The 17,818-nt window shown below is 41.7% G+C and overlaps 1 protein-coding gene across 10 annotated transcripts in view; it reads left to right on the forward strand.

Moving 5' to 3' along the window:
* The window catches only part of XPO6 (exportin 6), a 106,332-nt gene that overhangs the window by 33,884 nt on the left and 54,630 nt on the right, over positions 1-17,818 (forward strand). For 6 of the 10 annotated variants that reach the window (XM_089895977.1, XM_089895983.1, XM_089895984.1 and 3 more), the window contains exons 2-6: positions 947-1,037; positions 3,970-4,112; positions 4,906-5,103; positions 10,143-10,302; positions 12,291-12,368. In XM_089895977.1, the coding sequence (XP_089752103.1) occupies positions 947-1,037; positions 3,970-4,112; positions 4,906-5,103; positions 10,143-10,302; positions 12,291-12,368 (670 nt within the window). The remainder of the gene's footprint in view (positions 1-946; positions 1,038-3,969; positions 4,113-4,905; positions 5,104-10,142; positions 10,303-12,290; positions 12,369-17,818) is intronic. The other 4 variants (XM_022588440.3, XM_089895979.1, XM_089895980.1 and 1 more) reach the window with 2 other exon arrangements.

Consider the following 17,818-nt stretch of genomic DNA (forward strand, 5'->3'; position numbering starts at 1 on the left):
AGTGGAGAGGATATAGGGAAGGTGGGTGGGAAGAAGGAAATTAGGAGATGATTAAGAAATCAAAACTGCTGTTGGCTCCTGATCATTTCTAGGTAATTATTGCCAGTGAGGATTCGAGAGGGGCCTGCGAATGCTCACCTTGTTGCAGACTGGTTATGTGAAGGAGTGTTGACTCAAGTTCATTGCTGCACCTGATGTCCCCTCCTTCAGTGAGAGAAGAGGAAGTGGGTTTGGGGCTCCGTATGGAAAAGGGAGAGGATGAGCCTTAGGGGGCTTAGGGTCCCTCTCCTCTTATTCTCCGCCTGAGTGGTTCTGCTGAGAGTCTGGCTCTCTGTGGGCCTGAGTGTGGGAGGTACTGTCTCATTTTGAGTCCTTGCTCTGCTTGGCTCTTAGCTGCACCTTAATTTCTGTTGGCTGCTCATGTGAGATTGAGAGTTGAGTGGATGTTTGGCTCCTGAAGTCCCTTCAGAAAGCCCCAGGAATCCATGCAGCAGTTTGACTACAGTTGCTCTGAATTAGAATATGGCCAACTATTCAGACATGGGGCAAATAACGTTGACGGATAGTCTATAAGGCGCCCTAACCTTTCTCAATCTCTTCATTCTGCCTATTCAGTCATGGCCAGGGGCTGTTAATTTGCTTTCAGTATGTTTCAAGAATTAAATTTTAAATTATTTGCTCTCTTTTCCTTAGCATAAATAATTGAAAATCGATAGCACGGTAGCATGAATTTATAGAGTATACTAAAACTTTGGGTTTTGAGTCAGCTGGGAAATTCCTTGCAGTTTTTCTGACTTATATCATGTATTTGAAGAATGTTGAACCAAGATGTTTTGAGGAAGTAAATTACTATGGCTGTTGAATGTGACCTGGAAGGAACTGAGGAACAGTAGAACTGAAAATACAGCTACTGATTTTTTTTGTTTTTTTCAAATTTCTTTGTTAGGCATCTGAAGAAGCCTCTCTCAGGGCACTGGAAAGTCTGATGACAGAGTTTTTCCACGACTGTACAACCAATGAAAGAAAACGTGAGATAGGTAAGTGAAATGTTGAGTAGTAAAGAGTCGTTTATAACGAAAAGGCCCCAATGGGGAGGAAGGAGTTGGTAGCCTTGATGTTGGCAGCCTGGTCAAGCCTGCATGTTTCCCCTTGAATTCTGGCTCCTTTTGCTCCAGTCCTGCTGGTTGGTGGCTGGTGAGGTCTACAAACCTAGCTGCAAGGGCTGTAGTCGGCAGAGCCCACTATAATCCATAGTGATGGATTTTCTTTCCTTTGGCCATGTGTGGAAACCCCTACCCCTGCTTTGCTCTTAATTTTAGCAATGTTAAACTTTTATAAGATGTCTGTGACTTAATTTAAAGAAAAAACTCATGAAAGCATTAAAACAGACATGTTTTTGGTGTGTAGAAGTCTATCCTGAACCTCATCTAGTGCCCAGAGATCCTTTAACGGGTGTATCCTTTGGGGCCTTGCTTTTTCCTTACTGCCACTGTTATCGCTCTCATTCTGCAAGTTTTGTTGAATAAAGGCTTCACACAACAGAGAGATGTAGGTGTAATTTCAGGTCTTCTGGGAACCTTGGCACCTTCTAGAACCTCTTTTTGAATTTTATACTCACTGACATGCACAATATTCATTAAAGCATACTGTAAACTAGAAGGTTTATTTAAGTTGTGAGATCTCTGCTTCAGGGACATGCTGCACTGAAGTCCTAGAGTAATCTTTTTCTCTCTCTGAGTCCTCACTTAAGCCCTGAACTTGACGATGAAAAATGTTTTTCTTGATCCAGACCTCGAGGCTTTCCCCTGTGTGTCTGGCTGCTCTGTACTGACCTTCATTGCTTTCACTTCCTTGGAGGCTTTTTTCTGTGTCTCCGGGTCTCTGCAGAGCCATTTCTCTGTCGCACGTGGCTTCTCTAAGTCATGTTAGCCAGCTCAGTGTTATGGCTGACTTCTGCCCTTGGGCCAAAGCTTGATTAGCGTTTGGATTTTCAGGTGGCTAGTAGACCTTTGGCTGCAGCCCATTTTCCCTTGCATCCTTTGAGTATCACATTAGCTCCTGGTGGATGTAGCTTCTTATCTCTTAATTTTAAATGTGGTGGTCTCTTGTGGGCCTGCCCTGTATATGCCTTCTTTTCTGAGGGACTGTGCTGTAGGGAACCAGAGAGTTTATAAACAGGGGATACTGACGGAAGCTGAGCCCAGTAGATGATCAGGCATCTGGCTTAGAAGATCCCCTCTGCTTGCTTCCCTAGGTTCTCTCTTATTACTCAATTGGGCTGACCCACCTCTTGCACCCAGAGTGAGCCTCTTGTTAGTTTTATGCTACCAAAGTACCTCATAGTAAAAGTATCAGTGGTGATTTTTACCGAAGGAGGTGAAGGATCTTTCCCTTATATCTAATTTCTCCATAGTCCTGTTTTAAGCTTGTAATTGATATGCTTTTTGTTTTTCTCTTTAAGTTTTGGATTGCAGAGCTAATGTTGTTCACCTCAGTGTTCATGAATTAAAAGTGGAAGCTTTTTAACATATTTTTATTCTAATCTGATTTTTAAATAAATAACCAGATGCTACAAAAGTCTAATTTAAATGCCGGCTAAGGAGAATCCGGGGGTTTGGTAGTAGGCGTGTCTTAGTTCTTTTTGTACCTAGTCTCCATAGCTTTATTTGAGTGTGTGGGCGGGAACCACTTCTTGCTTCTTTTTTGATGTCTTAGGATAAACTAAAGTCTTTCCTAGCTAGGTGGGAGAAAGGAGGGAGACCTTTTATTATAGGGGCTCCACCCATCCTCCACCAAAAGTGCTCTAGAGATAGAGCTGTTAGCAGGGAGCCTCAAGAGACAGTCTGGTCATTTTTAAAAGTGGAGAAGGCTGAAGCATCAAAGAGGAGCAGTGATTTGCTTGGGATCAGACTCAGTGAATTAGTGGCAAAGTCTAGAACAGAGTCCAGCGTTCCTCATTTCCAGCCAGAGATCACTCTCTGGTTGGACTTCACCTCTGGGAGTCATAGAAACTTTTGCTTAATTATAAGAACACACCATCAGCTTCCTTTATGGGATTTATAATGAGACTGCCTTGGTGCACTTAGCCTGAGTTGTAGGGCACTGGCAGAGCAGTGACTTTAGGGTTAGAACGGGCTGCAGTGCTTGCTGCTTTTCCAAGGGCTTCCTAGAATCTCTCAGGGTTGTTGCCTTTGTATTTTTACCCACTCTGTGTTATATTTTATGACCAGCGCAGCAGGTCAAGGTGACTAAGGGGCAGCATGTTCAGAAACACGGTGATAGACTCTTAATGCTTGCTGTTTGTCCAGCAGCCTCAGGAGGAAGAAAACCACTTCTAACTGATTTGAGGTGCCCAGGGTGGTTCCTGGCAACTCCCATGACTGCTGCTCTTGTTTGCCGACTCCTGGGTGATATTTTAAAATAAAACCAACTCAGATGAAGGGAGTTAGCCATCTTGAATTCTCTTGCATTTTTTCCAATCCTGCATTTATAAGATTAGTCTTAATTTTTTCTTTTCCTGCTTTTCTGGCCCTCATTTTGTGTGTGTGTGTGTGTGTGTGTGTGTATAAGTGTGTAAGAACAGTGTTGAGTGAGTGGTGAGGAGATAACATATAGCTGTACCCCAGAGGAAGTAAGTTACCAGTTGGCCATCATTTGTAAGGTAAAAATGATACTCTTCTATCTGTCTGTCTACACATTAGATTAAGAATTTCAGCAGTGAAAGTTTCTCTACCTAAAATAGTGCCCATAAAAAAAAAGGTGTCCATAGCTAGGTTATTGTTATTTAGGTGTCAGTGTTCATGGTCACCTCAGAGTCAGAAAAATATTGTATGCTTTGTCCTTTCTATCTTGAAGAATCAGCTGGATTTTGTAGTTGGTTTTGATGTCATTACATTATGTGGGAGAGGTGTGTTTAAAAAAAAAATAGTAAAACAGCCAGCCTTGTATTAATTTTGTGTATTTTCATAGCCTTCTCTTGTTACTATTTAACTTTTCCAGAGGAACTTCTTAATAACTTTGCTCAGCAAATAGGAGCCTGGAGATTCTGCCTGTATTTTCTCTCCAGCACTAGGAATGACTATGTAATGATGTACAGTTTAACGGTTTTTGAGGTAAGTTGTCAGATACTTTTATACTATTCTGAAGAGTATTTCTTAGTCACGTTGCCTTGTTATTGGCACTAGACTTTAGTTTTGATGTGTACATGGCTGGGAAATAGTGGTAACCCATCTCAGGGGCTTCTTCCCATATACTGCCTTTGTCAAGATGCCAGGTTTTCCAGGGCACCTTTCCATCTTCAGCACCAAAAGGTAAGATAGGTGAGGTCGGGAGGTCGTTTGTGGTAACATATAACTTTTCCTTCCATGTTATCATTTAAAAGAGAAAGATGATTAAAGAAAAACAGTTGGGAGGAGGGATGATACCCATTAAAAATCTTCATTTATTTCAACTCTCTTCCAATCATTGCCTTCCTGTGCACACTTTTTTCCAAAAAACCTAATTATAATCATATTGCTCATTTCATTTTGCATTCTGTTAATGCAAAATTTTTTTCCCCCCACTTAACCTTTATATTATATTCCTATAAGTGGTTGTACCATTATTCACCAAGCCATTCTCCTATTCTTACATTAAAGTTGTTTCTGTCATTATTTTTTGGTGGAGACAATGGTGTTATAGAAAGTTTTTGCACCTACACCTTTTTGTTTCTGTTAAATTATGTTCCTAGGAATGGGATTATTGTATCATAAAATTTGAATATTTTATTATTCTCATTGCCAAATTGCTCCAAACCTTTGTTTAAAAGCAGAGTTTCTTGTTTGAGGGAGATAGCTACTGTTGGATGAAAACCAGTTTGTTTTGTGTATAGATTGTTAACTTACAAGATGTATACTTGTTTTTCAGAATCTGATCAATAAAATGTGGCTTGGGGTCCCATCTCAGGATAAGATGGAAATCCGTAGCTGCCTGCCCAAACTCCTCTTGGCTCACCACAAAACCTTACCTTACTTCATCCGGAACAAGCTCTGCAAAGTGATTGTTGACATTGGCCGTCAAGATTGGCCCATGTTCTACCATGACTTTTTTACTAACATTTTACAGGTAAGGAGATAACCTATGGAAACTTTATCTTGTAAGTAATTTGTTTGAAGAAGTGATTATTTTCTTGTCTTGAAGAGGATTTTTAAGATGAGCATTTTGGAACTGCAGTGGTGAGGTCATTGTGGGGTGGATTATCTCATTCACTTAACCTTGTGTTCCTGAGACGTGTTGTACCTTGGTGCAGTGGAGAAGGTGGGGGATGGGAACCCCAATCACTTTGTTAACCTCTTGTGAAATTTTGTCCAGCAAGTATTTGAAAGCCTGTTAGGTACCGTGTGAGGTGTTGGGTGCCAGGATGAGGCCTTCGATAGTTATAGTTTAGTGGGGAGAAAGCGATGGAAATAATAATTACCCAACAATATGTTAATGACTGTAGCGAAGTATTGTGCCAAGTGCAGTGAGGACACGGCATTTAGACTCAAGGAGCTGAGGTGTTTTCAGTGTTGCTGGTGATGAGATGCGAGGTGGTGGCTTGAGTGGTAGAGTGAGAGGCTAGGCTGATGGACAGGGCCAGAGCAGGGAGGGCTTTGCGTTTGCAGGGGGCATCAGTGTTTAATTCATAGTCCTTACTCGAGAACTAATGAAAAGTTTGGAGAAGGGAGACAACGTGGCCACATGTTTATGTTGGAGTGACGACCTCAGCAGCAGTGTGGAGTCTGGATTGCAGAGGGGTGAGGCTGGAGCGAAGGAGGCCTGGAAGGCTGCTGCTGGAGAAGTCTGAGTGAGCCCAGGGGCCTGAGCCAAGCCGGGGCTTACCTGCTGGACAGCAGCGAGGCACGGAGGAGGCTTTGGGCAGGGACTAGGCTGTAGGGAGGAGGGAAGGAGGAAGCTAGAATGCCTTCCAAGTTCCTGGCTCAGATGGCAGATTTTCTAGGCCATCTGAGGAAATGGGGTTGGGTAGAAGATGGTGAATTCAGTTTGGCAGAAAATGCATTTAAGATTTGCGTGTTCCTTCTGTGCACGTCTGGTGAGACATTAGGAAATGTGGATCTGGGGTTCAGGATTTGGAAGTCATCAGGGAATAGGGGGGACCTAAAAGCCAAGAGGGCGATGCTTTTGTTCATTTGACTCCTGTGATAAAGTTGGAAATGTTTATATTATCGAGGCAGTCTGGGTATGTAGGAAATGGGTATTATGTACAGATTATAGAAATAAAATTCTTTGAAAATTGGTTATAGTCTTAGTGACGGCAGAATCTTCCAGAACAATACCATTTTCTAATGTTCTGCTTGCTCTCCCTGCAAACCGTTTGAATGATGCAGCAATTTAAAAAATTCAGCATCCATATTGCTTCTTTTGGATCACCTCTCAAGGTGGCACAGAAGTTCTTCCTTCAATATTATTTTGTTTTGTATGGTGATTCATTTATCTAGAGATTTATTGAATTGTTATTGTAAAGGAGATTCATGCATTTATTCCATAAACTATTTGTTGAATACCAGCCATGTACTAATAACTAGGTACGTTGGGGGATATAGTAATGAACAAATAGCTGCCTTCATGGAGCTTCTAATACCAAGGGGGAGGCACCAGTAAACAATAAGCAAATAAATTCTTTCAGGTAGGTGTAAGTATTGTGAGAAAACTAAATCTAGGGTGAGGAGGAGTGAATATCAGAGGTGTTATTTAGATGGGACGATCATGGAAGCCTTTTCTGAGAAGCAGACTCTTCAGCAGAAACTGAGTGGAAGTGATGGAGTGAGCCATGTGGGCTTCCAGGGGAACGGTGTTGTAGGCAGAGGGAATAAAAGTGGAAAGAACCCGAGGAATGGCAAGGAGGCGGGGAGCCTGCAGTGGTGGGTTAGGAGGCCAGAGGCTTTGCTGGCTCTCTCTGACACGCTTGCTTTCACTCCAAGTTGAAAAGCAGTTGTGGTAAGTCTCCATGGCTCTCTGAGAGGGAGCCAGGAAGTCCATGGAGATGGAAAGAACCAGGAAGGTGGGGGGGTCTGAGTGGATTCCATCCTGGGTTGGTCAGTGGTGTGTCTTGTGTGAAGCAGCAGTGGAATGTGAGCCAGACAGAGAGCCGAGTCTTGTCGGCAACAGTGAGGAGAAGCCATGTTTTCGCCCAGCTGGGATCATTTCCTTCGGTGAAAAGCAGACATTTCTTGTCTGCCCATGAAGTATGATTAATGATGATAAATGAGAATTTGGAAGAGCATTTTTAGGTGAGGTGCTCATGGAGATTTCAAAAGGGTAGCTGTCTTCCTCTCTTGCCCACCACCTCCCGCTTTCCACCCTTCAGAAATGACTCCTTTCACCCCATGCAGCCTTCATGACTTTGAAACACCCCGTAGTGGAAGGGGCACTGGACTGGGAGGCAGTGGGTTTGGGGTCTGTGTCCATTTTTGTCACAGATCACCTTGATTTTAGTAACTCCTACGTGAGCCTCCGTTTCCTTCTGTGTACAACGAGAGGACTGGACTAAGTGATCTTTAAAATTCTTTCCAGTTGTATTATTCCCCGCTTCTTATTCATGCATGAGAACCAGTCAGTGGCATGAAAGCCATGTCAAGAATGATTGGTGCTAAATTGCTGACATTTCTGATAATGATAATAAAATCTTTTCTTTAGGCATTGGTAAACAAGACCAAACTGGTTCTGGAATCAACTTCACAATTATATGATCTGTTGATTAAACCATCTGAAAGGTTTTTTTTGGCTTAGTTCCATTATGGCCTGCAGTCTGGGGTGCATAGCCTTTTTTTTTTTTTTTTTTTTAAATTCTGTAACATTTGACCTGGGGCATCTGTGCAGTTTATGCCATAATTATGATGACTGTCATACCAGGCAAAGAGGAGTTGATTTGGGGCCCCAGAAAGATACCTGCAATTCTGTGTGTTGGTATAGCCTTTCTAGGCCACTGGAGAAGGAATCGTTGAAGTGAGAACCGACCCCTGTTCTCCCCACCTCCCCCAGCCGCCTGCACTAGCACATACATCACACCTTTCTAGAGTCTGTTCTTCAGAGTCCTGGAATCTGCTGAGCTGGACTTCTGGTCACATTGTGCCTGGGGCCAGATACGTAAGGGGCAAGCATCGAAAAGAAGAATAGAAAGAATTTTGATGTTTCTTCTCTGATTGGCTGGTATGATAAAAATTTCTGAAGCTAACACTAAGCACCTGAACTTGATTTGCAACCTGAAGGTGCTTATTCTGTATTAAAATAAATTGCAGAGATTACCTATGTCATGAGCTTTAATTATGTATGTGAAGATGGTGAAAGGAAACACTCTTTTAATAAAAAGCTTTCTGGAAACAAAGCTAGTGAGAAGGAAAATTACACATTTTATCAGGCTGTTCTTTCAAGTAAAGAATAACTTTCATTTTCAGCCAGCTTCTTGTCTGACTCTTCCCTTCTCCCAAATGATGAGAGAAAGGAGGACCTTTAAAGATACGTTTTCCATACTGCAGGGATTTTTTATTTCTGGAGAGCACAGAAGCATTTCATATGTACAGGAAAGTATTGCCCAGTGGACTATTTGGTAATGAGTCATTCCCAGCTGAGAGAGTAAGAATGAGGTCTTGGGGGAAAATAGAGACAAAAGGGGTGGAAGAGAAAGAAGGAAATGAAAGGGGAGAAGTAATAGAAATCTTTTAAAATACAGATTGATAATCCAAAGGTGTCTGAGTGAAAAGGGATGCTTATAAAGTTCTATTCACATTATCATGTAAAGAAAAATTGTTAGAGGAGGGATTTCCTGTTTCTCCCCTACTGCATTTTTTAAGTCGGTGTTAGAAACAGCCCGAACTTGTAGCAAATGAAGAGAAAACTTGTGGAGGATGTACTTGAAGTGTTGGCTGATTTAATAGAGAGCATTTTCCACACGCTATTGCTTGCTGCTGAGGGCAGTTGAATTTCTCTTTAAGTTCTCAATATTGAGTCCTGCTCTTCGGGGATGTGCTTTTCCTTGGTCTGCAATGGGGAGAGGTGTTTTCAAGGGCAGGAAAGTGCCCTGTGTTTTTTGAAGTGGAGAATATCCTTTCTATCTGGGTGTAGTTCCTGACCTCCTCTTCCCTAAGGCTTATATTTTATAGATTGAGTAAATAAAAAACTTATTTTTATCAGGGAATGAACTACACTTAAAGTTAACTATGATTAAAGAAAATGGTCAAGTTTTTCAATTTGTATGCTCTTTCATAGATTGTAGCATATAATCCAATAGGATTTTAATGGTACCTTGATTACTTTTACCGTTTCTGGAAACTAAAAAATAAATGCTTTGAATATTGTGAAATTGATAAGAAAGGTATAAGTAGTGTTATGCTGTTGAAAGTGTACCTTTTTTTTGTCTCTTGTTTAAGGAAACTTTCCTATGGCATAGTGGATATTGCAGGTGATAGAAAAAGTACCTTAATTTGCTACGTAGGTATTTGCAAAGTCCTAACCGTATCAGTATCATAGTTTAATGACGTGTATGTGTGTTTCTGCTCTGCCACATGTTTAATCTTGAACTCTTATGAAGCATTCAAAGCTTGGAACTGTAAACTTGATTTAACACCTGAATGTTGGAAAGATGTCACGAATTGGTTTACACATACCTTAATCACTAATATAGTAACCTGGGCAGAGTAACCAAGGCTCTGTTGGGAGTATGGACATGTATAAAAATTGTCAGGTTAGGTGTAAAAGAGCATTGCTTTCTTGTTGTTTTTAAGTTCATGGTGTTATTTAGAATTCTGTCTTTAAAATAAGATGAGAATATATTTTGAATGGTTAAAAAGGTACATAAGTGTACTCAGTCATTTTTCTAAAGGTTTGATTTATGTAGCCTGTTCATGTAAGATTAAACACACAGAGGTACAGTTGACATTCCGTATCCACAGGATTTGAACCCTCCTGTATGAGGGCTGACCACACTACACCATTGAATATAAGGGACTTGAGCATCCTTGGATTTTGGTATCCACGGGGGTCCTGGGAACCCCCCCCCCCCACAGATACCGAGGGACGACTGTACTTCATAGGTTCACCATTTGTCAGTCTTCTTTGTACCTTAATTAGCCAGACACTCTGCTCAGAAACTTACTTTTTCCTGGCAGTTGATCCAGTCCCCTGTGACAACTCCCCTTGGGCTGATCATGTTGAAGACAACTTCAGAAGAGCTGGCTTGTCCCCGTGAGGACCTCAGCGTGGCTCGGAAGGAGGAGTTGCGAAAGCTGCTGCTGGAACAGGTGCAGACAGTGCTTGGGCTACTGACAGGTGAGCAGCTGGGTGGCACCAGAAGGCAGAGTCCTGCCTGCAGACGCCCGGAGTGCAGGCCCTGGCACTCAGAATTTTTGAGCAGTTGCCTTAGCTGTTACTGAGACCGAACGTAAAAACACAAAGAATGTGGTGCCATATTCCCAGCACCTAGCCCAGTATCTAGCGCACGGTAGGATCTCAAAAAATGTTTGTAATTTATTTTCCTTTTAAAGTCTTTGATTATTTGGTCCTCACTATAGCCATGATTAATGTGGTATAGACAGGGTCATAGGAATGTGATTGAAATGCTGATTACTGCATTCTGAGTAAGGTGGGTGGCAGGCACTTTATTTAAGATGATTTGAATTTAAATCAGGAGAAGTTGGAGGAGGAGGAGGAAGATGTGAACATTTCGAATTCTGAGTAAGGAAGTGAGACCAGGTGTGGAGTCAGCACCCTGTGCGCCAGGTTGTAGTTGTATATAGCGTTTGCTTCGTCATCTGGTCTGTTGTGTTAGAACCTCGTGACTATGAGTGAAGAGTAAGAATGAACAGAAAGCAAACTGCAGAATGAGACAGGAAGGTAGGAAGAGAACGGAGCCCCTGTGTCTCGAGGGAGACAGGGTGAGGGCCGTGCCCGCTGTGCCGTCAGTGGAGCTGCTGGCTCTGGGCGGTGTCGGGCCACCAGGCTGAGCCGCGCGCTGGAGGGAATGTTGTAGGGACCAGAAGGGTTTCTGTCTCCAGCTCTTCTACTCAGGCTGCTTCTTGGATATCTAGGGACTTTTTTTTTTTTTTTTTTCTGCATGTGTTACAAAAGCAGTCGTCATGAGGTGGGCACTTAAAATTGGTTATAAGAGTGTTTTGATTAAAAGTAAACTTGTCATTTACCATCCCCCCATCCTCCCCCAAATCCCTAGGGGAAACCCAAACCTCAGAGCATTTATTCATTCAAAGCATATTTATTGACATCCACAACTAGATGTTAAATTTCTGGAGTTAGGGACCATGTCTGATATCTCTGTGTCCTACTTTTGCGGACACTAAAATTTTTTGAATTGAGATATAATTCACATATCATAAAATCTACCATTTTAAAGTGTAGCAGCTCAGTGGTTTTTATATAGTCACAAGGTTGTGCTACTATCACATTGTCTAATTCCAGAACATTTTCATCACCCCAACCTCTGGCAACCATTAGTGTATAATCTGTCTCTGGTTTTTCCTATTTGGACTTTTCATAAAAATAGAATCATAGAATATGTGACCTTTTGTGTCTAGCTTCTTTTACTTAACATGATATTTTCAATGTTTTCCATGTTATAATATTAAATATTTTGAGAACAAAATCTTTTTTTTTTGAGAACAAAATATTTTTAAAAGCTTTTATGATCATCTTATATACCAGGTTCTGTAAGGAGATATAAAGAGGAATAAAACATAATCCCTGTCCTCTAGTAATGTATACTCTAGTACGGGAGAAAGACAATGTGTTAAGAGTTATGGTAGAGGTATGTTTTATGTGCAGGCAAAACTGAGCAGGGAAGACTTCCTGGAGGAGGTGACAGCTGAGTGGAATTCTGAGAGACAGGTAGCAGTTAGTTAGTCTGGTGAAAGGTCAAGTTGGATTGGAAGGGGGAGAGCAGTTCAGAGGTTAAGAAGGCGAACACATGAGAAATGAACAGCTAGTAAATAGTGCAGTGTGATGAAGCCTGCGTGTGGGGTGGGGGTGAGGCCGGACAGGGAGAGCAGAGGCCAGATGCTGAGATTGTGCAGATGGTACTGTTGACTGGTGAGGAGCATGAGAATATTAGTGGCAGGTTTGTGGGGGAAGATAAATTGAGTTTGGAATATCCAAGTGGTGGTGTCCAGAAAAAGCAGTTAGACATAGAGACAGATGTTTAAATACTGATTCTTGATCAAATATATCAATACATTGTTTTTCTAAATCTGATTTTTATATGTTAGGTTTTATTTCTCTCTTAAACTCAGTTTCTCCTTTCTTGGTAGGTATCTTGGAGACTGTCTGGGACAAACACAGCGTGACTGCTGCCACCCCACCACCATCCCCGACCTCAGGAGAAAGTGGTATGGTCTGCACCACACATTGTGTTCCTCTTTTTAAATTCAGTTGGGGGTCTCAGCAGGGTAGCAATTGCTTATCTATGCCAGACACAGATGCACATTCTTCCTTAATCTATTTTTGGCCTCTCTGCCCTTGTCTTCTGAGTAGCTGACTTTCTTAGTTCCTTGTAAGTACATGTACTTTCTAATATAATATTTTGAACAACATAGCTTGTTTCTTCCTTGCCCATCAGGAAGGTGGCACCTTCAGCTTATGACTGCTGTCCCTCCTGGCTTATTTTTCCCTTTTTCTCATATTTCATGGCTGTATTGCTCATGCTGAGGTTGGTATGAGCCTGTGGGCGTGATGGGTCTGCTTTGCAGTCATGCAGGGGTCAGGTCATAGGAGGTGGGTGGCAGCCCGAAGGAGGGGACGTGGGCATGTGGAGTGCTTACTTCCTCATGGGCTCAGGGAAAAGTCATCTTGGCCTGGACAGATTGGGAACCAGTGTGCAGTAATCAGCATTGACTTTACAAAAGTTCGGATTTATTTGATCAAGTGTGGGCATATTTACAGTGGCCATTAAAGAGTTTACTGGTGGCTAGTTATTGTCCGTAGTTATACTAATATCTGTTTCAAAAGTCAGAGTGCAGTTCACCTAAAAATGGCTACTTTCAAGGATGGATGGAAAGAGGAAATTGTGTCTGAGCAGGAACTTTTCACTTCTAAATGGCTTCTGTTTACGTTAAATGGTCACAAATTCTTTTCAAGTAGAGTACATCCTGTGAAGTGATACATACTACTTCCTCTACTGTAAAGGTTGATGTGGCTAATGAGAAGTGTTTCCTCATCTTTCTCCTTTACCTCAAGGAAATAGGCTGTTGAAATCAGACATCTCTGAGCCCTAGCTATTTCATGTAGCCTGTTGTTAATATGTGGAAGTTGAAATTCTTGCAGAGTTGCTGTAGAATTGAAAATACATCATGAAGTTTTGAGGACTGCTTACAGTTTACTAATTTATTTCAATTCTATTTATCATACTTGGATTAAAAACTGTTAGAGAGTCATTTGTCATACTTCTTAGGTTAAAAACTATTACAGAGTTCTAGAGTATATTAAAAGCCTACAGGAAATTGAACTTTATTTGTATTTGGTGGCAAACCTTCATTTTCAAAGTGGATATTTGAGGTGACTTAGCAGATTTATATTTTGCAATATTTGAATGATTAAAGAAAAAATTGCAAAGATGCAGAGATTTGATTTTTGAGTATACACCTTGGAATCTCTTGCAGTTTGGCTGATCTTAAAATTTGTCATCTCAGGAATTCCCTGGTGGTCCAATGGTTAGGACTCCGTGCTCTCACTGCGGAGGGCCCGGGTTCAATCCCTGGTGGGGGAACTAGAATCCCACAAGCCATGTGGTGTGGCCAAAAAAAAAAAAAAATTTGTCATCTCATTTCAATAGTAGTTTGCAAAAATTGGTTCTTTTGATAGTTGAATACTATCTTAGTATCCAGGTTAAGTGAGCAGCAGCAGTTTACTTTAGTAAAACTTGTTTTTCTGACATCGTTTTCCAGTACTAAAAGTTGTGAGTTTTAGTTGGCTTCTTTCAGGTACATGTTCTGAGCTAACTCAGTTGATACTTTGATAGACTTATATCCTGGAGGCCAGGTTGGAGAATATTAGATAATACAAATCAAAAATAAATGCTTGAGTCTTTCATGTTTTGCCTAGGTTTTGTTTATGAGGTTAGGGGAAATAAAATAAGAACTCAGTTGACATTCCGTACAAACAAAACCTAAAAATATGATGAGTGCTTTTTGAGAGTTGCCTCTTAGACACTATTAAAATTTTTGAAGTCTTGAATTTTAGTGTTTGAGAAAAAGCAGAATAAATTGAAACTGGTGGGGGGTGGACTAGGGAGTTAAATAAGCTTTTAAGTTGGTACACTTCCTCTTTTAAAAAAAATTGCGTGTTCACTTGTTAACTCTCTTTATGAGAGTTGTGAGTGAAGTCATCAGATCTTGCTCCGCTGTATGGGCAAAAATGCTAATGATTTAATCAACATTTATTTTGATGCTTTTGCTCAACTGCCTTTGTGCCCTTAAGACACCAAGTTAAGTGGTAAAATGTCTAGAAAATTCTTTAGCTCTCTTGACTGTGAGTTCAGTTTTATGGAGGAAATTCTGAGAAACCATGGGGCCCAGTGAATAAACTCAGATAATTCCTAAACATACCCCATCAGCAGTCCCTGCCAGACTCTCACTGCCCTGCCCAGCTACCCATCAGACTTGGCCCCGTGGGCTTTTGGTCTCTTTTCTCATATGTTTTCTTGTAATGTCATTTTCTGTCTGATCACTTTCAAAGTATAAAACCCAGGGACTAGTCCCTCTGACAACTGCTCTAACAGTCTGGTTATAGAAAAAATTTTGACAGGTGTGTGTAGTTCATTTCTCAGAATAGTTCCCCAAATTATTGCCTCATCTCTTAAACTCACCTCACTAGACCAGAATCCTGTGAAATTGATGATGGTTTTCTCTCTTATTTACAAAAAGGAAGCTGGGGTTCATGGCGGGTAACTTGCCAGAGGTCACATCACCAGTGAGGGGTGGGACAGTGACGTGAACCCATCATTGCCAGTCGAGGTGCACTGTCTTTCTTCTAAGTTTGCTGTCTCGGTCACTCTCACCATTTCTGCCTGCCTCCTCCTTCCCCTGGTTGAGTCCTGGCTCGCTGCTTACTTGGTTTACCTTCTCTGACCTTGGATGTCCTCTCTGTAGAAGAGCAACTCTGCTCTGAGGAGTGAGTGAGGGGAGGTGTGGATGTACCGTCTGTATGCCGTGGTGTGGCTTCCTTCTGTGCTCGTGCAGCCTCAGCCCTCTTCCTTAGTTACTCTCCTCTTGTCCTTGCTTCTTTTTGCTTGGAAAATGGGAAAAAATGTGAACAAAACGAAATTACATAAATACTGTAGTTCTGAGCTAGCTTTGTTCTGTAATAAAAATTAAGGGGCCATATCGGTCTTGCACACATGGTATTTAGTTTTAAATATAGATGTGTATATATACTGGCAATGGAAAGTTTTTTAGGGTGAAGAGTCTTAGCCCTAATTGATTGCGACCAGTTTACACCTTCTGGTTTTTTCCCAAACTCTTTATAAGATGCACATGTTCGTGTACTTGCAGATCTGTTCACCTGTAGAAAAACGGGACTTTGGATCACAACTCTTGTGATCTTGTTTCCTCCTCCCAAGGGTTCCTTAAAAAGAGTTTCTCCCCATTTTACTGGACTGAGGCTACAGTTAGGTCGGAGGTTCTTAGTTGGGGTGATTTAGCCCTGCAGGGGACATTTGGCAATGTGGAGAAACTTTTTGGTTAACATAACTGAAGAAAGAGTACTACTGGCATCTGGTGAGTGGAGGCCAAGGATGCTGCTAAATATCTTTCAGTGCGTAGAACAATAAAGAATTATCCAACCCCAAATGTGAATAGTGCTGAGGTTGAGAAACTCTTAGTAAATGTAGAACTGAATAGAACACATGTGGAATTTCAATAAGTAAGAAAAGAAGAAAGCTGAGGGGATCTTTGTATGAAAGCCCATTACAAGTGTTCCAACCATGTCTGGGTTACTTCCAAGTCAGTAAATGCCCCAGAGTAGCCTGCGTACTACTTGGGGCGTGGGTGTCTGTTGCCGCCAGGGCCTGGCCCAATTCAGGGACGATGAAGTTGGTCACAGGTTTTTTAAAATCGAGTAGCCCTCTTACAAGCCCTCTTTATAATCAAGAGCTTGTTAAAGCTGTCTCAGCATATCTCTGGAAGTGCTGCAGCATGGTCTCTGTTCTGTGGCGATTCCTTCACTTGGATTAAAATATAATTTTGGGGCTTCCCTGGTGGCGCGGTGGTTGAGAGTCCGCCTGCCAATGCAGGGGACACAGATTTGTGCCCCGGTCTGGGAAGATCCCACGTGCCGCGGAGCGGCTGGGCCCGTGAGCCATGGCCGCTGAGCCTGTGCGTCCGGAGCCTGTGCTCCGCAACGGGAGAGGCCACAACAGTGAGAGGCCCGCGTACCGCAAAAAAAAAAAAAAAAAGAAGAAAAAATATATATAATTTTGGAAAAATTCTTCTATGATTTACTAAAATTCCCTGAAACATTTAAAGTTGAGTAATATAATTTTTATCGAGAAACAACATTAAAAGATACTTGTTTTGAGGGGAAAAAATAGTCAGAGATCATCCTATCCACATAAACAGGTTTTTACCTTTGCATACTCCCGTTCAGTCTTTGTCCTTGTGCTTGTATCTTTCTATAGTTTCTGTCATGGTGTACACATGCTATTTTACATGTGACTTTGGATCTTACATATTTTTCTATTTTTGAATATTAGCTTTCTGACTGATCATTTTTCTTGGCTGCATAATCTTTCCTGACCTGGCTTCTGGGAAGGAGCATAGGCTTTGGGGCTAGACCTGGGTTTTAGTTTCAGGTCTGCCTCTGACTAGCTGAGGAACATGGGGGAAATGCCTCATCTATCTGTGTTTGAGTTATTCTAACTGTCTGTAAGTGCAGATAATCGTAATACCTACTTAGAGCTGGGAGCATTAAATGAGAATATGTAAAGTGCTTGGTGCAGCACCAAGCAAATAATAATAGCACATGAAATGGTAGCTGTTCTTTTTTTTTTTTTTTAACATTTATTTATTTATGGCTGTGTTGGGTCTTCGCTGCGTGTGGGCTTTCTCTAGTTGTGGCGAGCGGGGGCTACTCTTTGTTGTGGTGTGAGGGCTTCTCATTGCAGTGGCTTCTCTTGTTGCGGAGCACGGTCTCTGGGCACCCGGGCTTCAGTAGTTGTGGCTCTCAGGTAGAGTGCAGGCTGAGTCGTTGTGGCGCACAGGCTTAGTTGCTCCGCGGCATGTGGGATCTTACCAGACCAGGGCTCGAACCCCTGTCCCCTGCATTGGCAGGCGGATTCTTAACCACTGCACCACCAGGGAAGTCCTAGTAGCTGTTCTTAACATCAGTGTTATCATTGATGTGTTGCTCTCCCCATACCCCACCTTAGAATCCCATTCTGGAAAAATTCTTCTGAGCTGAAGAATAGGGTTAACTTTTTTGTTTTTAAAGCCAGAATTTATTTCTATTTAAGAATGTTCAAGAGACTTTAAAAAGGCCCAAGGGCCCAACAGTGTCCGGGTTTAGTATAAGATCATACTGAGGTGGTGTCTGGTTCCTCCATTGCTAAAGCCTCAATTTGATCCTGGTTGATAAATGCCCTGATAATTCTAATAGTTGGGTAATGGTGATTTCCTCTAACTGGCATCTTTCATAAATGGCCGTCAGTCCATGAATGATGAAAAAAGCAATACCAGAAACAACCATTGATAGAAAGTTGTATGACTCAAGTGGAAAGCCACCACAGCAATTCCAAAAATCAAAATTATTAATCCAGTAATAAACAAACTGAAACGTTTGCAGATTC

Source organism: Delphinapterus leucas, chromosome 15 (assembly GCF_059928025.1).
Source record: "Delphinapterus leucas isolate spDelLeu-1000000601 "Yukka" chromosome 15, BTC_Dleu_Yukka2, whole genome shotgun sequence".
Taxonomy (NCBI): domain Eukaryota; kingdom Metazoa; phylum Chordata; class Mammalia; order Artiodactyla; family Monodontidae; genus Delphinapterus; species Delphinapterus leucas.